This window comes from Neomonachus schauinslandi, chromosome X, assembly GCF_002201575.2.
Source record: "Neomonachus schauinslandi chromosome X, ASM220157v2, whole genome shotgun sequence".
NCBI classification, from domain to species: Eukaryota; Metazoa; Chordata; class Mammalia; order Carnivora; family Phocidae; genus Neomonachus; species Neomonachus schauinslandi.
Window position 1 is genome coordinate 64,595,126 of NC_058419.1, and position 15,535 is coordinate 64,610,660.

General features: G+C 35.5%; 1 protein-coding gene across 1 annotated transcript; it reads left to right on the forward strand.

Moving 5' to 3' along the window:
- Nucleotides 1–702: 702 nt before the first annotated feature.
- Nucleotides 703–1,785, forward strand: CYSLTR1 (cysteinyl leukotriene receptor 1). The gene has a single exon (XM_021688502.1). The coding sequence runs from the start codon at nucleotides 718–720 to the stop codon at nucleotides 1,738–1,740; it is 1,023 nt and encodes a 340-aa protein (XP_021544177.1). The 5' UTR covers nucleotides 703–717; the 3' UTR covers nucleotides 1,741–1,785.
- The last annotated feature ends 13,750 nt before the right edge of the window (nucleotides 1,786–15,535 follow it).

Sequence of the window (15,535 nt, forward strand, 5' to 3'; positions counted from 1 at the left end):
TTACCCAGAATGTATATTTTAACTAGTTATGCTGCATCTTTCCTCAGAGCCTTAACTTATGGTGCAGATTTTTCAAAATGTGTTTTACCTCTTTGGAACTGTTTTCTCTCATTAAAACAATTAGATGAACATCAACCAGCAGATGTTACCTAGAAGCCCTCTTCTTGAACGAACCAAGCATTTTCACCTAGACTTTATTCTCCAAGAGAATTCAATGCTCTTCCAATAGATAGATGATGATAGATAGATAGCTGTAGATAGATAGGTAGATGATAGATAGATGGATATTTATATTTATGAAAAACGACTATCCTTAAAGCTTTTATCTAATGGAAAAACTCAATTAAAAAGAAGATTTACAGAATAGTACTAGAGTAATATGACTTAAAGAAAAGCAGAGCTATTTTAGCTAGGTTTTAAAGATTAAGAGGAAGTCCATTAGGCAAACTTGGGTGGAAATGAGGGAAAAAGAGTTTTCTTGATGCCTATAGGATGCAAACTCTTCTCCTGGAGGCAAGGTGCAGCTGAATCCTTCTTTATTGCCCCACTACCTGTACTTCCTGCCATGGTCAAAAAGTATATATAATGACAATATAAAGTGAAATCTTAGTAATTCCTGTAATTTATTGTCTGATAAAAATTGACAAGAATTTATTTATATATATGTATGTATGTATGTATGTATTGTAGGCACCAAGCAGACATTCCTAGAGAAACATGGATGGAGTCGGGAATCTGACAGTATATTCTGCCAATAATAACACGTGCAATGACACTATTGATGACTTCCGCAATCAAGTGTATTCCACCTTGTACTCTATGATCTCTGTTGTGGGCTTCCTTGGCAATAGCTTTGTGCTCTATGTCCTCATAAAAACGTATCATGAGAAGTCAGCTTTCCAAGTATACATGATTAATTTAGCAGTAGCAGATCTACTGTGTGTGTGTACACTGCCTCTCCGTGTAGTTTATTATGTTCACAAAGGCATTTGGCCTTTTGGTGACATTTTGTGCCGCCTCAGCACTTATGCCTTGTATGTCAACCTCTATTGTAGTATCTTCTTTATGACAGCCATGAGCTTTTTCCGATGTATTGCAATTGTTTTTCCAGTCCAGAACATTAATTTGGTTACACAGAAGAAAGCCAGGCTTGTGTGTGTTAGCATTTGGATTTTTGTGATTTTGACCAGTTCTCCATTTTTAATGTCCACATCTTACAAAGATGAGAAAAACAATACCAAGTGCTTTGAGCCTCCACAGGACAATCAGGCTAAAAATCATGTTTTGGTCTTGCATTATGTGTCATTGTTTATCGGATTTATCATTCCTTTTGTTATTATAATTGTCTGTTACACAATGATCATTTTAACCTTACTTAAAAATTCAATGAAGAAAAATCTATCAAGCCGTAAAAAAGCTATAGGAATGATCATAGTTGTGACAGCTGCTTTTTTGATCAGCTTCATGCCATATCATATTCAACGCACAATCCACCTTCATTTTTTACACAATGAAACTAAACCCTGTGATTCTGTTCTTAGAATGCAGAAGTCAGTGGTCATAACCTTGTCTCTGGCTGCATCAAATTGTTGCTTTGACCCTCTCCTATATTTCTTTTCAGGGGGAAACTTTAGGAGACGACTGTCTACATTTAGAAAGCATTCCTTGTCCAGTGTGACTTATGTATCCAAGAAAAAGGCCTCTTTGCCAGAAAAAGGAGAAGAAACATGTAAAGAATAATTTAAACCCATTTCCAATGAAAATTAATAGTTTCCCAAACAAGTATTACCTCAAATTATCTACAATAAAAATGAGTATTTCCATTAATAATTTACAAATACTTAACGTATGCCTATAAATAGATCTCATTTATGAATCCACACTGTTACAGGTCCTAAAGATATTTTAAGTGTTAAAAATTCAGTCCACAACTATTAACTAAATTATAAGTGGTTTTTTGATCATTCACTGAAAGGTGAAGAATATTTTTGTCTTGGCATTGTAAAAAAATGGATCTGAGACCAAATAAAAGCTTCAGAAAGGATAAGAACTAGCCCTTTAAGATACAATCATCCTAACATATTCCTTTGCATGCATGCCATCAGATGAGAACTGGAATGACCCAGGAGCTACATAAAATGTCCTGTCACCCTCGTCCTTTGAAGTATTGACTGACTAGGCAAAGTAAGGCCATTTCTTCCAAAACAGAATATGCAAGTGCTAGAACACCTTAGTATCCAGCCAAATGGCCCTAAAGACTCCATGCAATGTGCAATTGGAAACTGAGGAATATGAACTTGGTCAAAAGCCAGTTTGTGTCCAATTTTCTTCTGCTCCTGACCCAGACCCTCAAAAGAGAATGGTGGAGTTTTTGTTGCTTACTGAAGTTCTTACAGGGAATTCTCTCCCTACATGACATACAATCTTCCTTAAGAACCAGACAACTAACACTCCCGTATATGAATAGAAGTAATTTAAACTTTATCTAAAGCAGAGGGAAAGGGTTCTACTTTTCTACATGCTTATTATTGGGATCAAAACTAGCTACAGTGGGTTTCTGAATAAAATTTGAATGTTGCTATTACAAGTTGTTTTAATAAGTATTTATATTTATATAACTATGTCAGAGATTTTGTTCCATGATATGCATTTATGAATGGAAGTTAATTACAAGTTTTATTATTATTTTATACTTTTTCTTCTCTATTGGCATGTTGACAGGAATATCAAGATGTTTACAGTGGGTTTTATATTACAGTGGAAACTTTGTTCTTAAAACACAACAACTTGATTATGGCTGAAATATAATATTCATGGGCAAGCTTTTGCTGAAGTGTGGTCTGTTCCTTTATTCTGTGTTTCAAAAGGCACATTACCTCAGAGGAAATAAATGATAATGGTGAAGAAAAAAACTAAGAAAGGATTCTATCTGAATCTGCCATGTGTATGTTATTTCTATTTCACTTCTAATGTTGCAACCCCTTAGGAAAACACTCAAAACAAAAAGAAAGAGGACCTCTAAGGCATAGTATAACTAACTAGTGCCCATTTATTTTTAACATACCTGAGATTTGGCAGTATCTACACTTTTATCCTATACCATTTTTTCCTTGTTTGAGGTGAAGATCAAACATAATATCTATCAAAACATTCAGTCATTTCTCGTGTTCTAAGCTTTCTGCTACTCAGTAAGTATAGTGTGATAGAAAAGCACTAAATTGAAAGCTAGAAGACCTGGTTGCTAATCGGGTCTCTATTACTTACTAGTGGTGTAACTTTAAGCAAGTGACATAAATTCTGATCCTCAGCTTCCTCATTTGTAAAATGGTAATAATAATACTTGTCTTGCCTTTTTTTACCGGGCATTTTTGAAACTCAAATGTGATCATAACATACACACATATATTAACATATATGTTAAAGTTTTACCCTTAAATAATTTTAAAGTACTTATAGATGGTTTTGTTACTTAAATATACTGATTCATATTTACAACATGGATTCTAAATTTTTAAAGATTTAAACAAAATATGGGCATAGTTAAATTCTAATGCACATAAAAGAACCTTTTGTCTTACTTATTCACACTTCGAGGTGTTTTCCTATGTTCTCACTTCTGCTAGCAGTCCCACTTTCTCCCACACAGAAGCATACTGACAAGCTAACCACAAATTTGTTGTTATCCTTTACATCATTTATGTTTATATCTTATATGAAACTGTTTAATACTTAATTATTTTCCAGTTTTTTCATATGTGTAAGTATTTTCTCCCAAAGTGGAATCATCACTTTATGGAATTATCAATTCCTTCAGGTTAAAAACTATGCCTTTAAATTATGGTACCTAATGATTAATGAGCTTTTATTCTGTTTTAAGTGTTTTATCTGTATCACCTCATTTAATACTTATAATTGCTCTGTAATATATATACCATTCTTATTCCTATTTTGCTGATTTAAAAACTGAGGCACAAAGAAATTAAGTACCTTGCCCATTGTCAGACAGCTAGTAAGGATCAGAACTAGGATTCAAATCTAGGCAGTCTGACTCCAGAACTCAATTTCTTAATTTGCTATGCTATCCTGCTGGACCATTTTCTACCTTCAAAATAAGAAGTAGAAGTGAGGGGTTTTTTTTCAATGATTTGTTTATTTTACAAAACAGGTTTAAATAAACTATATGCTTAATTTTTTAAATACATGAACACAGGAACCATGAACTAAAGCTTATGATTTTATTTGGAAAAACATCTTAAGAATATTGTATACTATCCTAGAATATTGACATTAGAAGGACTTTAATGTTTATAATTTCTAATGTCTATATAATACCCTGTGGCATTCCCATGCCACAGTCTTCACACACATTCCTTTGGTTTCTAACAGTCCTTTGAAAACTCATCAGCTATTCAAGCTCATTTTCATTATACACTTGGCTTCTTTATTTTGTTCAGCCAATATAGGTTCAGTACCTCAAAAAATAATTTCAAATATTAAGGCAATACTTTGTATTTTATTCTACAGAATAAACATAAATGGTTTTGTATACTCATCTCAAACTGTAAACTTTGGTTTTTTTTGTTTTCAAAATCTCCTGGCTTTCACTCTAATAATATGATTTTTCATTTTTAATTGACTTTTAATGGTCTTTTGAGATAATTAAATATATACCTCAATATCTAACTTTACTAATGCTTTAGAAACTCCAACAGTGAAAAATTCAGAAGCTTGAAAGGTGAGATTGGATTTCAGAGCAATGTAAATTTGTGGGCCCTTTTTAGTAAGCACCACTGCACTAGAGGTATGAAAAGAAGCTCACTTATTCTATTCTTCTTCATGTGCATAACCTGGGTTAGATTGCCTTTTTCTGATACTAAAGGAGCTAAATGGGAGAGAGCTTGGGAAGATGGCAGAGTAGGAGGATCCTAAGTTCACCTCATCCCATGAATACAAGTAAATAACAGCCACATCAGTGCAACCAACCCAGAAAATGACCCAAAACTGACAGAACAGACTTTTCACAGCTAACTGTAGAGAGGAAGTCACATCAAAAATGGTAGGAGAAGCAGAAACACAGTTGGGAACCAAACTTCTGGTGATACTAACCACAAATGGGAGGGATACCATAATTTCAAAGAAGGGAGAGGAACAGACCCCAAACTAGGCACCCCAGACATGAGGGACCTTCAATGGGAAGACAAGCCCACATAACATTTGGCTTTGTAAACGAATGGGACTTAACTTCATGAGTTGTTATGATAAGTGGGGCTTGACTTCAGGTACTTTAAAAATCAGCAGGCTCAGCTCTGGGAAAGCTGGAAGGTGATAGGAAAATGAATCCCTACCCTTAAAGAAACAACATTATAAACAGCTCTGGCAAGATACAGCATAGAAGCAGCAGATTGAAAAACACCTGGGTATAGGAAAAGGAGATTTATTTACTAATCTGAGAACTTGCACTGGAGGGTCAAGGATCTTTAAGAGATTTATCCAAGAACAAACAAGCTTACAGGTGCCATTTCTGTAACCCACCCTCCAACCTAGAAAAACAGATACCTGCAGACACCAGCATAAACACTTGCCACATAACTTGCTAACACCAAGCTCACCACACCCATGGTCCCCTACAGATTTGCCTCTTCCAACCCAACCCACTTGGAAGGAGTTCCTCCAAAGTGGCTCTGGCCAGTTCTCATTCTATAAGCCCCAGTAGTAACTAGCACCACTCCAAAGTGATACTTGCCCTCCCTGGAAAGAGGGGAAGATAACATCCCACACCAGTATAACTGCAGCCCCAGTAGTGGTCTGGGAGAAGACATCTTAACTGACTGTTGGCCCTGCCCACCAAAAAAAACTCAGAGAAGGAAACATAAGGAGAGAACCCTGTAGTTCGAGATCATTGAAAACTCAGCAGATGGACTGGGGCAGACAACTTGTCTGACAGCAGGACCTGCCCACCAAGAAAAGCCTCTCAGGAGATGACACAGCAATAGTACCCTGCAGTTCAATGCAATCCAAGCCTCAGCAAATGAGCTGAGGGCAAACTTCTGGTCTGATACAAATATAAGCCCAAGGTGCCCCAGACTGGTCCCTTAAAAGCACAGGGAAAAACCATGTTTGTAACAGCAAAGAGGACCATTGCAGCTGACTGAACTGAAGGCAAACACAACCAAACAGTAGGGCACATGCAACACACATAGGAGACACCACTGAAGCACCTGTTTCTGGTGCACAGGGAGCATGGCACTACAGGGCACTATAGGACCTCTTCTTCCCAAGGCCAATAGTTTCAATATCTGGAGACATGGTTGATTTTTTAAATACATAGAAACAAACAGAAAGTTAGACAAAATAAGGAGATAGAAGAATATGTCCCAAATGAAAGAAAAGGGGAAAAAATAGAGCCAAAAACCTAAATGAAACAGAGATAAGCAATATACCTGACAGACAATTCAAAATAATGGTCATAAAGATACTCACTGGACTTGAGAAAAGAGTAGAGGATCTCAGTGAGACATTCAACAGAGATAGAAAATATAAAAAAGAAGCAGAGATGAAGAATAACAGAAATTAACAATGTATTAGAGGAAATAAATAATAGACTAGAAAATGCACAAGATTGGATCAGTGAGAAGGAAGACAAAATAATGGAAAGCAATCAAACTGAACAGCAAAAAATAATAATAATAAATTAAAATAGGTTAAGGGAAGTCAGTGACATCAAGTGTAATAACATTTGCATTATAGAGATACCAGAAAAGGAAGAAAGAGAAAAAGGGGCAGATAATTTATTTGAAGAAATGATAGCTGAAAAATTCCTTAATGTGGGAAGGAAAACAGACATCCAGATGCAGGAGGCACAGAGAACCCCCAACAAAATCAACCCAAGGAGGACCACACGAAGATACATAGTAATTAAAATGGCAAAAAGTAGTGATAAAGAGAGAATTTTAAAAGCAGCAAGAGAAAACAGTTACATACAAAGGAAATCCCATAAGACTATCAGCTGGTTTTATAGCAGAAAATTTGCAGGCCAGAAGGGAGTAGCATGATATAGTCAAAGCACTGAAAGGAAAAAAAAAACCTGCAACCAAGAATACTTTATCCAGCAAAGCTATCATTCAGAATAGAGGGAGAGATAAAGATTTTCCCAAACAAAAGTTAGAGGAGTTTATCACCACTAAACTAACCTTACAAAAAACTCTAAAGATAATTCTTTAAGTGGAAAATAAAGGCCATAATCAAAAGTAAGGAAATTGGGAAAATAAAAAATTTCACAGATACATACCAACATAATAAAAATAGTAGATTAATCAATTATAAAACCAGAATAAACATTAAAGCACACAAAAGTGGTAAAATAAATCATATCTACAAAAATAACTCAAGAGAGGGGTGCCTGGGTGGCTCAGATGGTTAAGCGTCTGCCTTCAGCTCAGGTCATGATCCTGGAGTCCTGGGATCGAGTCCCGCATCGGGCTCCCTGCTCCACGGGGAGTCTGCTTCTCCTCCCTCTGACCCTCCTCCCTCTCCTGCTCTCTGTCTCTCGTTCTCTCTCTCAAATAAATAAATAAAATCTTTAAAAAAAATAACTCAAGAGATTCACAATATAAAAGGATGTAAAGTATGACATCATATACATAAAACATGGTGGGAGGCAGTAAAAAAATTTAGTGCTTTTAGAATGGGTTCAAACTTAATTGACCATCAAACTAATATAGACTGTTATATGCATAAGATGTTACATAACAACCTAATGGTAACCACAAATCGAAAACATGTAATAGAAATGCAAAAAAAAAAATTAAAATAAAAAGGGAAAGAAATCATATCACTAAAGAAAGCCATTAAACCACAAGGGAAGAGAGCAAGACAAGAGTGGAACAGAGAAGAACTACAAACCAATCATAAAACAAGTAACAAAATGGCAATAACTACTTTGAATGTAAATGACTTAAATGTTCCAATCAAAAGTCATAGGGTGACTGAATGGATAAAAGAAAATATAGGCAATAATCACTTTGACATCAGCCATAGAAACATTTTTTCTAGATATGTCTCCTCTGTCAGGGGAAACAAATTCAAGATTAAACTATTGGGACTATGCCAAAATAAAAGCTTTTCCACAACAAAGGAAACCATTAACTAAACAAAAACACAATCTGCTGAATAGAAGATGATATATATAAATAATGTATCCAATAACAGGTTACTATTGAAAATATAAAAAGAACTTATAGAACTCAACACCAAAAAAAAAAGAAAAGATAAGAATCCAATTTAAAAATGCGCATAAGAATTTGCAATGACATGGATGGAGCTAGAGTGTATTATGCTAAGCAAAACAGATCAGTCAGAAAAAAAGACAAATAACATGATTTCACTCATATGTGGAATTTAAGAAACAAAACAGATGAACATAGGGGAAGGGGGGAAAAAAGAGAGGGAGGCAAACCATAAGAGACTCTTAACTATAAAGAACAAACTAAGGGTTGATGGAGGGGAGGTGGGTGGGGAAGGAGCTAAATAGGTGATGGGTATTAAGGAGGGCATTTTTTTTTTTGAGGAAAAACAAAATTCTTTTATTATGTTATGTTAGTCACCATACAGTACATCAAAGAAGGGCACTTTTGATGAGCACTGGGTGTTATATGTAAGTGATGAATCACTAAATTCTACTCCTGAAACCAATATTACACTATATGTTAACTAGAATTAAAAAAAAAAAAAAAACTTGAAACAAACAACAAAAAAAAAAATAGAAGGCCTCTCCACTACTTGTCTGAATTATACTTATGCAGAAACTTGGAGAATAAAGAGAATTTAAAACATAAATAAATAAATTTTAAATAAATTAATGTTATTTTATTAAAATAGGAAGAACTTAAGAAGACATTTTTCTTTTTTAAGGATTTATTTATTCATTTTAGAGAGTGTGTGCACACAAGTGGCAGGAAGGGCAGAGGGAAAGAATATCAAGCAGACTCCCTCTGAGCATGGAGCCCATGAAGTACTCGATCCCACAACCCCAAGATCATGAACTGAGCTTAAATCAAGCTCAACTGACTGAGCCACCCACATGCCCATAAAAAGACATTTTTCTCAAGAGGACTTACAGGTTGCCAACAGACATGAAAAGATGCTTAACATCACTAACTGTCAGGGAAATGCAAATCAAAACCACAATGAGATATCACCTCACACCTTTCAGAATGGGTAAAATCAAAACCACAAGAAATAACAACTGTTGGTGAGGATGTGGAGAAAAAGGAACTCTCATGCACTATTGGTGGCAATGTAAACTGGTGCAGTCACTATGGAAAATAGTATGGAGGTTCCTCAAAAAATTAAAAATAGAATAACCATATGATCCAGTAATTCCACTATTGGGAATTTACCCAAAGAAAACAAAAACACTTATTCAAAAAGATGAATGCACACCTATGTTTATGGCAAAATCATTTACAATAGCCAAGATACAGAAGAAATCCAAGTGTCCATCCATAAATGAATGGATAAAGAATATTGTACAATATAGTGATTCAACAGTTGTATGCATTACTCAGTGCTCATCAAGAAAAGTGTACTCTTGGGGCACCTGGGTGGCTCAGTCATTAGGCGTCTGCCTTCAGCTCAGGTTCCTGGGTCCTGGGATCAAGCCCTGTTTTGGGCTCCCTGCTCAGCAGGAAGCATGCTTCTCCCTCTCTCACTCCCCCTGCTTGTGTTGCCTCTCTCGCTGTCTCTCTCTCTCTCTGTCAAATAAATAAATAAATAAAATCTTTAAAGAAAAAAAAAAGAAAAGGGTACTCTTAAGCCCCATCACCTGTTTCACCCATCGCCCCACCCAACTCCCCTCTGGTAACCCTCTGTTTGTTCTCTATAGTTAAGAGTCTGTTTCTTGACTTGACTCTTTTTTTCCCTTTGTTCATTTGTTTTGTTTTCATTCTTTATTGTAGATGACTGATATTCCATTGAAAATACAGATGGTATTTTCTTTATCCATCCATCTATTGATAGATATGGGCTGCTTCCATAATTTGGCTATTGTAAACAATGCTGCAATAAATATAGGGGAGCATGTATACTTTCAAATTAATGCTTTGTATTCTTTGGGTAAATACCCAGTAGTGTGATTACTAGATCATACAGTAATTCTATTTTTAAATTTTTGAGGAATCTTCATACCATTTTGCACAGTAGCTACACCAGTGTGCATTCCCACCAACAGTACACAAGTGTTCCTTTTTCTCCACATCCTCACCAACAGTTGTTGTTTCTTGTGTTGTTGATTTTACCCATTCTGATATGTATGAGGTGATATCTCATTGTAGTTTTGATTTGAATTTCCCTAATAATCAGTAATGTTGAGCATCTTTTCATGTGTCTGTTGACCATCTGCATGCCTTCTTTAGAGAAATGTCTATTCATGTCTTCTGCCCATTTTTTAATTTGATTATTTTTGTGTGTTGAGTTGTATAAGTTCTTTATGTATTTTGGATACCAACCCCTTATTGGATATATAATTTGAAAATAACTTCTCCCATTCAGTAGGTTGTTTTTTAGTTTTAGTGATTGTTTCTTTTGCTCTCCCAAAGCTTTCTATTTTGATGTAATCCCAATAGTTTATTTTTGCTTTTGTTTCCCTTGCCTCCAGGAAACATATCTAAAAAATTGTTGCTACAACCAATGTCAGAGAAATTACTCCCTGTGTTCTCTTCTAGGATTCTCATGGTTTCAGGTCTTATATTTTATACAATGGAATATTAATCAGCCATAACAAAGAATGAAATCTTGTCATTTGCAACAACTTGGATGGATTTAGAGGGTATAATGCTAAGTGAAATAAGCCAGTCAGAGAAAGACAAATACCATATGATGTCACTCATCTGTGGAATTTAAGAAACAAAACAAACAAAAGTGACAAAAAAGATTCTTAAATATAGAAAACTGTTGGTGGTTGCCAGAAAGGAGTTGGGTGGAAAGAGGAGTGAAATAGGGGAATGAGACTAAGAGTGCACTTATGGTGATGAGCACTGAGTAATATATAGAATTGCTGAGTTATTACATGGTACACCAAAACCAATATAACATTGTGTTGATTATACATGAATAAAAATTTTAAAAATTAATTTAAAAAAATAGCAAAATGTTTCTGAGAGGCCAAATCCAAAATATTTTCTTTGATTCATCCTAGAACTCTGCTACCCCAAATAAATTAGAAGACAAATTCTAACTCCTCATTCATCTGTTTATTTCTACTCTTTTCTCTGAACTATATAAATCCCTTCATATAATCTCTTCCATGATAACTCCACCAAATCACAAGTACATATTTCTACTCTAAATTACAAAAGCACAATTAAATTTTATCAAACATATTTACATAAAACACTTCTTCAATTGACATTTAAATTTGTATCCCCAAGCACCTGATCTTTACTGTTTTTCTTATGAAGCTAGTCACTTGACCTAAGAAATGTTTTACATGTCACTAGCACCAAATTTGAAATTTAACACAACTAAATTACCCAATGGAAAATCGTCCTTTTGGCAAAGAAAGTTATATTATTAGCTAACCAAAGCAGAAAAATAAATGTTTTCTATTGCCAGTGTCATTGCATTATAGGTAGACAAAAATTACAATTTTAATTCTTCCTGAATACTCACAATACTTTTATTTTGGTGTGCTGGGGTTTTTTTTTTCTGGTCCTAACTTGAAAGATTAATGGTCTCTTACAATCACAGACAGCATTAAAATTAAAGATCAGGGGGAACAGATAAGATGGCAGAGGAGTAGGAGGATGCTGAGCTTGTTTCACCTCTCAAAGACAGCTAGTTATCAAATTATTCTGAACACCCAATAAGTCAATCAGAGGTCTGAGAGAACAAAAACTGCAAGTCTACAAGTAGAAAAGCAACCACCTTATGGAAGGTAGGAGGTGCAAAATTCACTTGGGGGAGACATAGCTGTGGATGTGGCAGTGGGGAGGGACCCTGCTTATGTAGGCTACTGTAAAGTATCAGAAGTGGTGGAGCGCAAAATCTGAACTTTTAAGTTCACTACCATGGGGGAATGGGCCTGGTTGCGAGGTGTTCAGGTGGCAAAAAGGGGCAGAATCCCAGTAGTGAAACCATTGTCTAAGGATCCTCCGGGTCACAATAAGAACAGGTGGTGCCAAAGTGCTGTGCTATTCCCACACATAGGAGCCGGGAATCCAGCAGAAAGCAGTTGGTCTTGGTGCTGGCTTTCTGCTATAAACTGCAAACTGACAGGCAGTCATGAGACCACTTTCCCGGGATGGATCCACAAACAAGGCAAGATTCACCTGGAGAACAGTGCCGGACCCCACAACAGGCATCCCTGAGATTTGCAGTTTTGAAATTCAGTCATATGTCTGAGATAAAAAGGCTCAGACATGGGTAGGATTCAGATGGAAACTGGGAACACAAATAGGGTGATTGGTTTCTTTTCTGTGAAGGCTCACTGAAGAGCAGGGGGTGCCAACATTCGCCTCCCAGGCTAGTGAGCCATTTTCATCCCTTCCATCAGTGCTGAAAGACTTCAAGGAGCAAAACAGCGCCACCTAGTGAAGGCCAAGATGAACACACCAAGACCCACGCACCTGCTGCCTGGAGAAGCATTTCCACTGAAACAAGTCGGCCTGAAAATCAGCTCAGCAGGCTCCTCCCCCAGAAGACCAGCACAAACAACTGGCTCACGCCAAGTTTATTGATTATAGAGTGCTGCAAAGCTTCAGCTCTAAGGGAAATAGGCTCAAGCTTCCTGTTTACTTTTATTTTATTTATTTTATTTTTATTATTTATTCATTTATTGTCTTATATTTTCCAATTCCTTTTTTGAATTTTTTATTCTTCATTTTTTTAAAAATTACATATATATATACTTTTCATGTATCTTTTTCTCTACATTCATTTTACTATATTTCATTGTATTTTTTTTATTTTGGAATCTACATTCTTTTAATAAGCACACCAAAACACACTCAGGATCTAGTTGGGTTTTTTTTCTTGTTTTGTGTTTTCGTTTTCCTTGTTTTTTCTATTTTTCTTCATTTTCTTTGTTTTTTGTGTTGTTTTTGTTTTTTGTTTGTTTTTTGGATTTTTTCATTTGTTTTTTGGTGGGCTTTTTTTTTCTCTTTCTTCTTTTCTTTTCTGAACAAAATGACAAGATGGAGGAATTCAACCTCAAGAAACAACACAAGATAGAACTCATGGGCAGGGATTCAATCAATACAGATATACTTAAGATGTCTGAACTAGAATTTAAAACAAAGATTGTAAGGATATTAGCTGGCTTCAGAAAAGCATAGAAGACACTAGAAAATCCCTTATTACAGAGATAAAAGAACTAAAATCTAGTCAGGTCAAAATTAAAAATGCTGTATCAAGATGTAGTCCCAAGTCAGGTCAAAATTAAAAATGATGTATCAAGATGTAGTCCCAAGTAGAGGCCATAAAAATGAGGATGCATGAATCAAAGGAGCAAATCAGTGATGTAGAATTTAAAAATATGTAAAATAATGAAGCTGGAAAGAAAGGTAATGGACCACAAAGGTAGACTTAGGGAGTGCAGAGACTTATTAAAATGTACTAACATCTGTATCCATGGGAGTCTCAGAAGATGAAAAGAGAGATAAAGGGATAGAAGGTTTATTTGAACAAATTATAGCTGACAATTTCCCAAATTTGGGGAAGGACACAGACATCAAAATCCAAGAAGCACAGAGAACTCCCATTAAATTCAACAAAAGTGGACCATTGTCAAGGCATATCATAGTCAAATTCACAAAAACACAGACAAGGAATTAATCCTGAAAACAGCAAAGGAAAAAAAGGTCCTTAACCTACAAGGGAAGACAGAATAGACTCACAGCAGATCTGCCCACAGAGACATGGCAGGCCAGAGATGGTGGAAGGAAATATTCAATGTTCTGAATGAGGAAAATATGCAGCCAAGAATTCTTTATCCAACAGGCTATCATTCAGAATAGAAGGAGAGATAAAGAGTTTCCCAGACAAATAAAAACTAAAGGAGTTTGTGACCACTAAACCAGCCCCGCAAGAAATTTTAAAGGGGATACTTTGAGGGGAGAGAAAAAGACCAATAGCAACAAAGACTAGAAAGGATGAGAGGATGTCACCAGAAACACCAACTCTACAGGTAACAAAATGACACTAAGTTAATATTTTTCAATAATCACTTTGAATGTAAATGGACTAAATGTGCCAATCAAAAGACATAGGGTATCAGAATGCATTAAAAAAATGAGATCCATCTTTATGCTGCTTACAAGAGACTCATTTTAGACTTAAAGACACCTGCAGATTGAAAGTGAGGTGACGGAGAACTATCTATCATGCTAATGAACATCAAAAGATGCCAGGGTAGCCATACTTACATCAGACAACCTAGATTTAAAACAAAGATTGTAACAAGAGATGAAGAAGGACACTATATCATAATTAAGGGGTCTATCTATCAAGATCTAACAATTGTAAATATTTAAAGAAGAGTTAATATTTATCCTTCTCAAACTGTTCCAAAAAATAGAAATGGAAGGGAAACTTCGAAACTCATTCTACAAAACCAGCATTACCTTAATTCCAAAACTAGACAAAGACCCCACCAAAAAAGAGAATTACTGGCTAATATCCCTGATGAACATGGAGGCATAAATTCTCAATAAAATACTAGCAAATCAAATTCAACAGTACATTAAAAGAACTATTCACCACAAGCAAGTGGGATTTTCCTAGGCTGCAGGGGTGGTTCAGTATTTGGAAATCAATCATTGTGATATACCATATTAATAAAAGAAAGGATAAGAACCATATTATCCTGTCAATAGATGCAGAAAAAGAATTTGACAAATATAGCATCCTTTCCTGATAAAAATCCTCAACAAAGTAGGCCAGAGAGGATGGAAGCAAATATTATAATGTACTAATGTACTAACATACAGCGTAGGGATAGATGGAACATACCTCAATATCATAAAGGCCATATATGAAAGACCCACAGCTAATATCATCACCAGTGGGGAAAAAACTCCTGGTCAGGAACAAGATAAGGATGTCCACTCTCACCATTACTATTTAACATAGTACTAGAAGTCTTAGCCTCAGCAATCAGACAAGAAAAATAAATAAAATGCATCCAAATTGCCAAGGAATCTGCCAATTTGCAGATGACCTGATACACTATGTGGAAAACCCAAAGACTCCACCAAAAAATTGTTAGAACTCATATATGAATTCAGCAAAATCACAGGATATAAAATCAATGTGCAGAAATCTGTTGCATTCCTATACACAAATAAAGAAGCAGCAGAAAAAGAAATCAAGGAATCAATCCCATTTGCAATTGTACAAAAAACAATAAGATATCTAGAAGTAAATCTAACAAAGTAAAAGATCTGTATTCTGCAAACTATAGTACACTTATGAAAGAAATCGAAGAGGACACAAAGAAATGGAAAAGTATTCCACGTTCATGGATTGGAAGAACATTGTT

Coding starts and splice junctions, on each gene's coding strand:
- CYSLTR1 (XM_021688502.1), top strand. CDS start 718: ATGGATGGAGTCGGGAATCTGACAGTATATTCTGCCAATAATAACACG.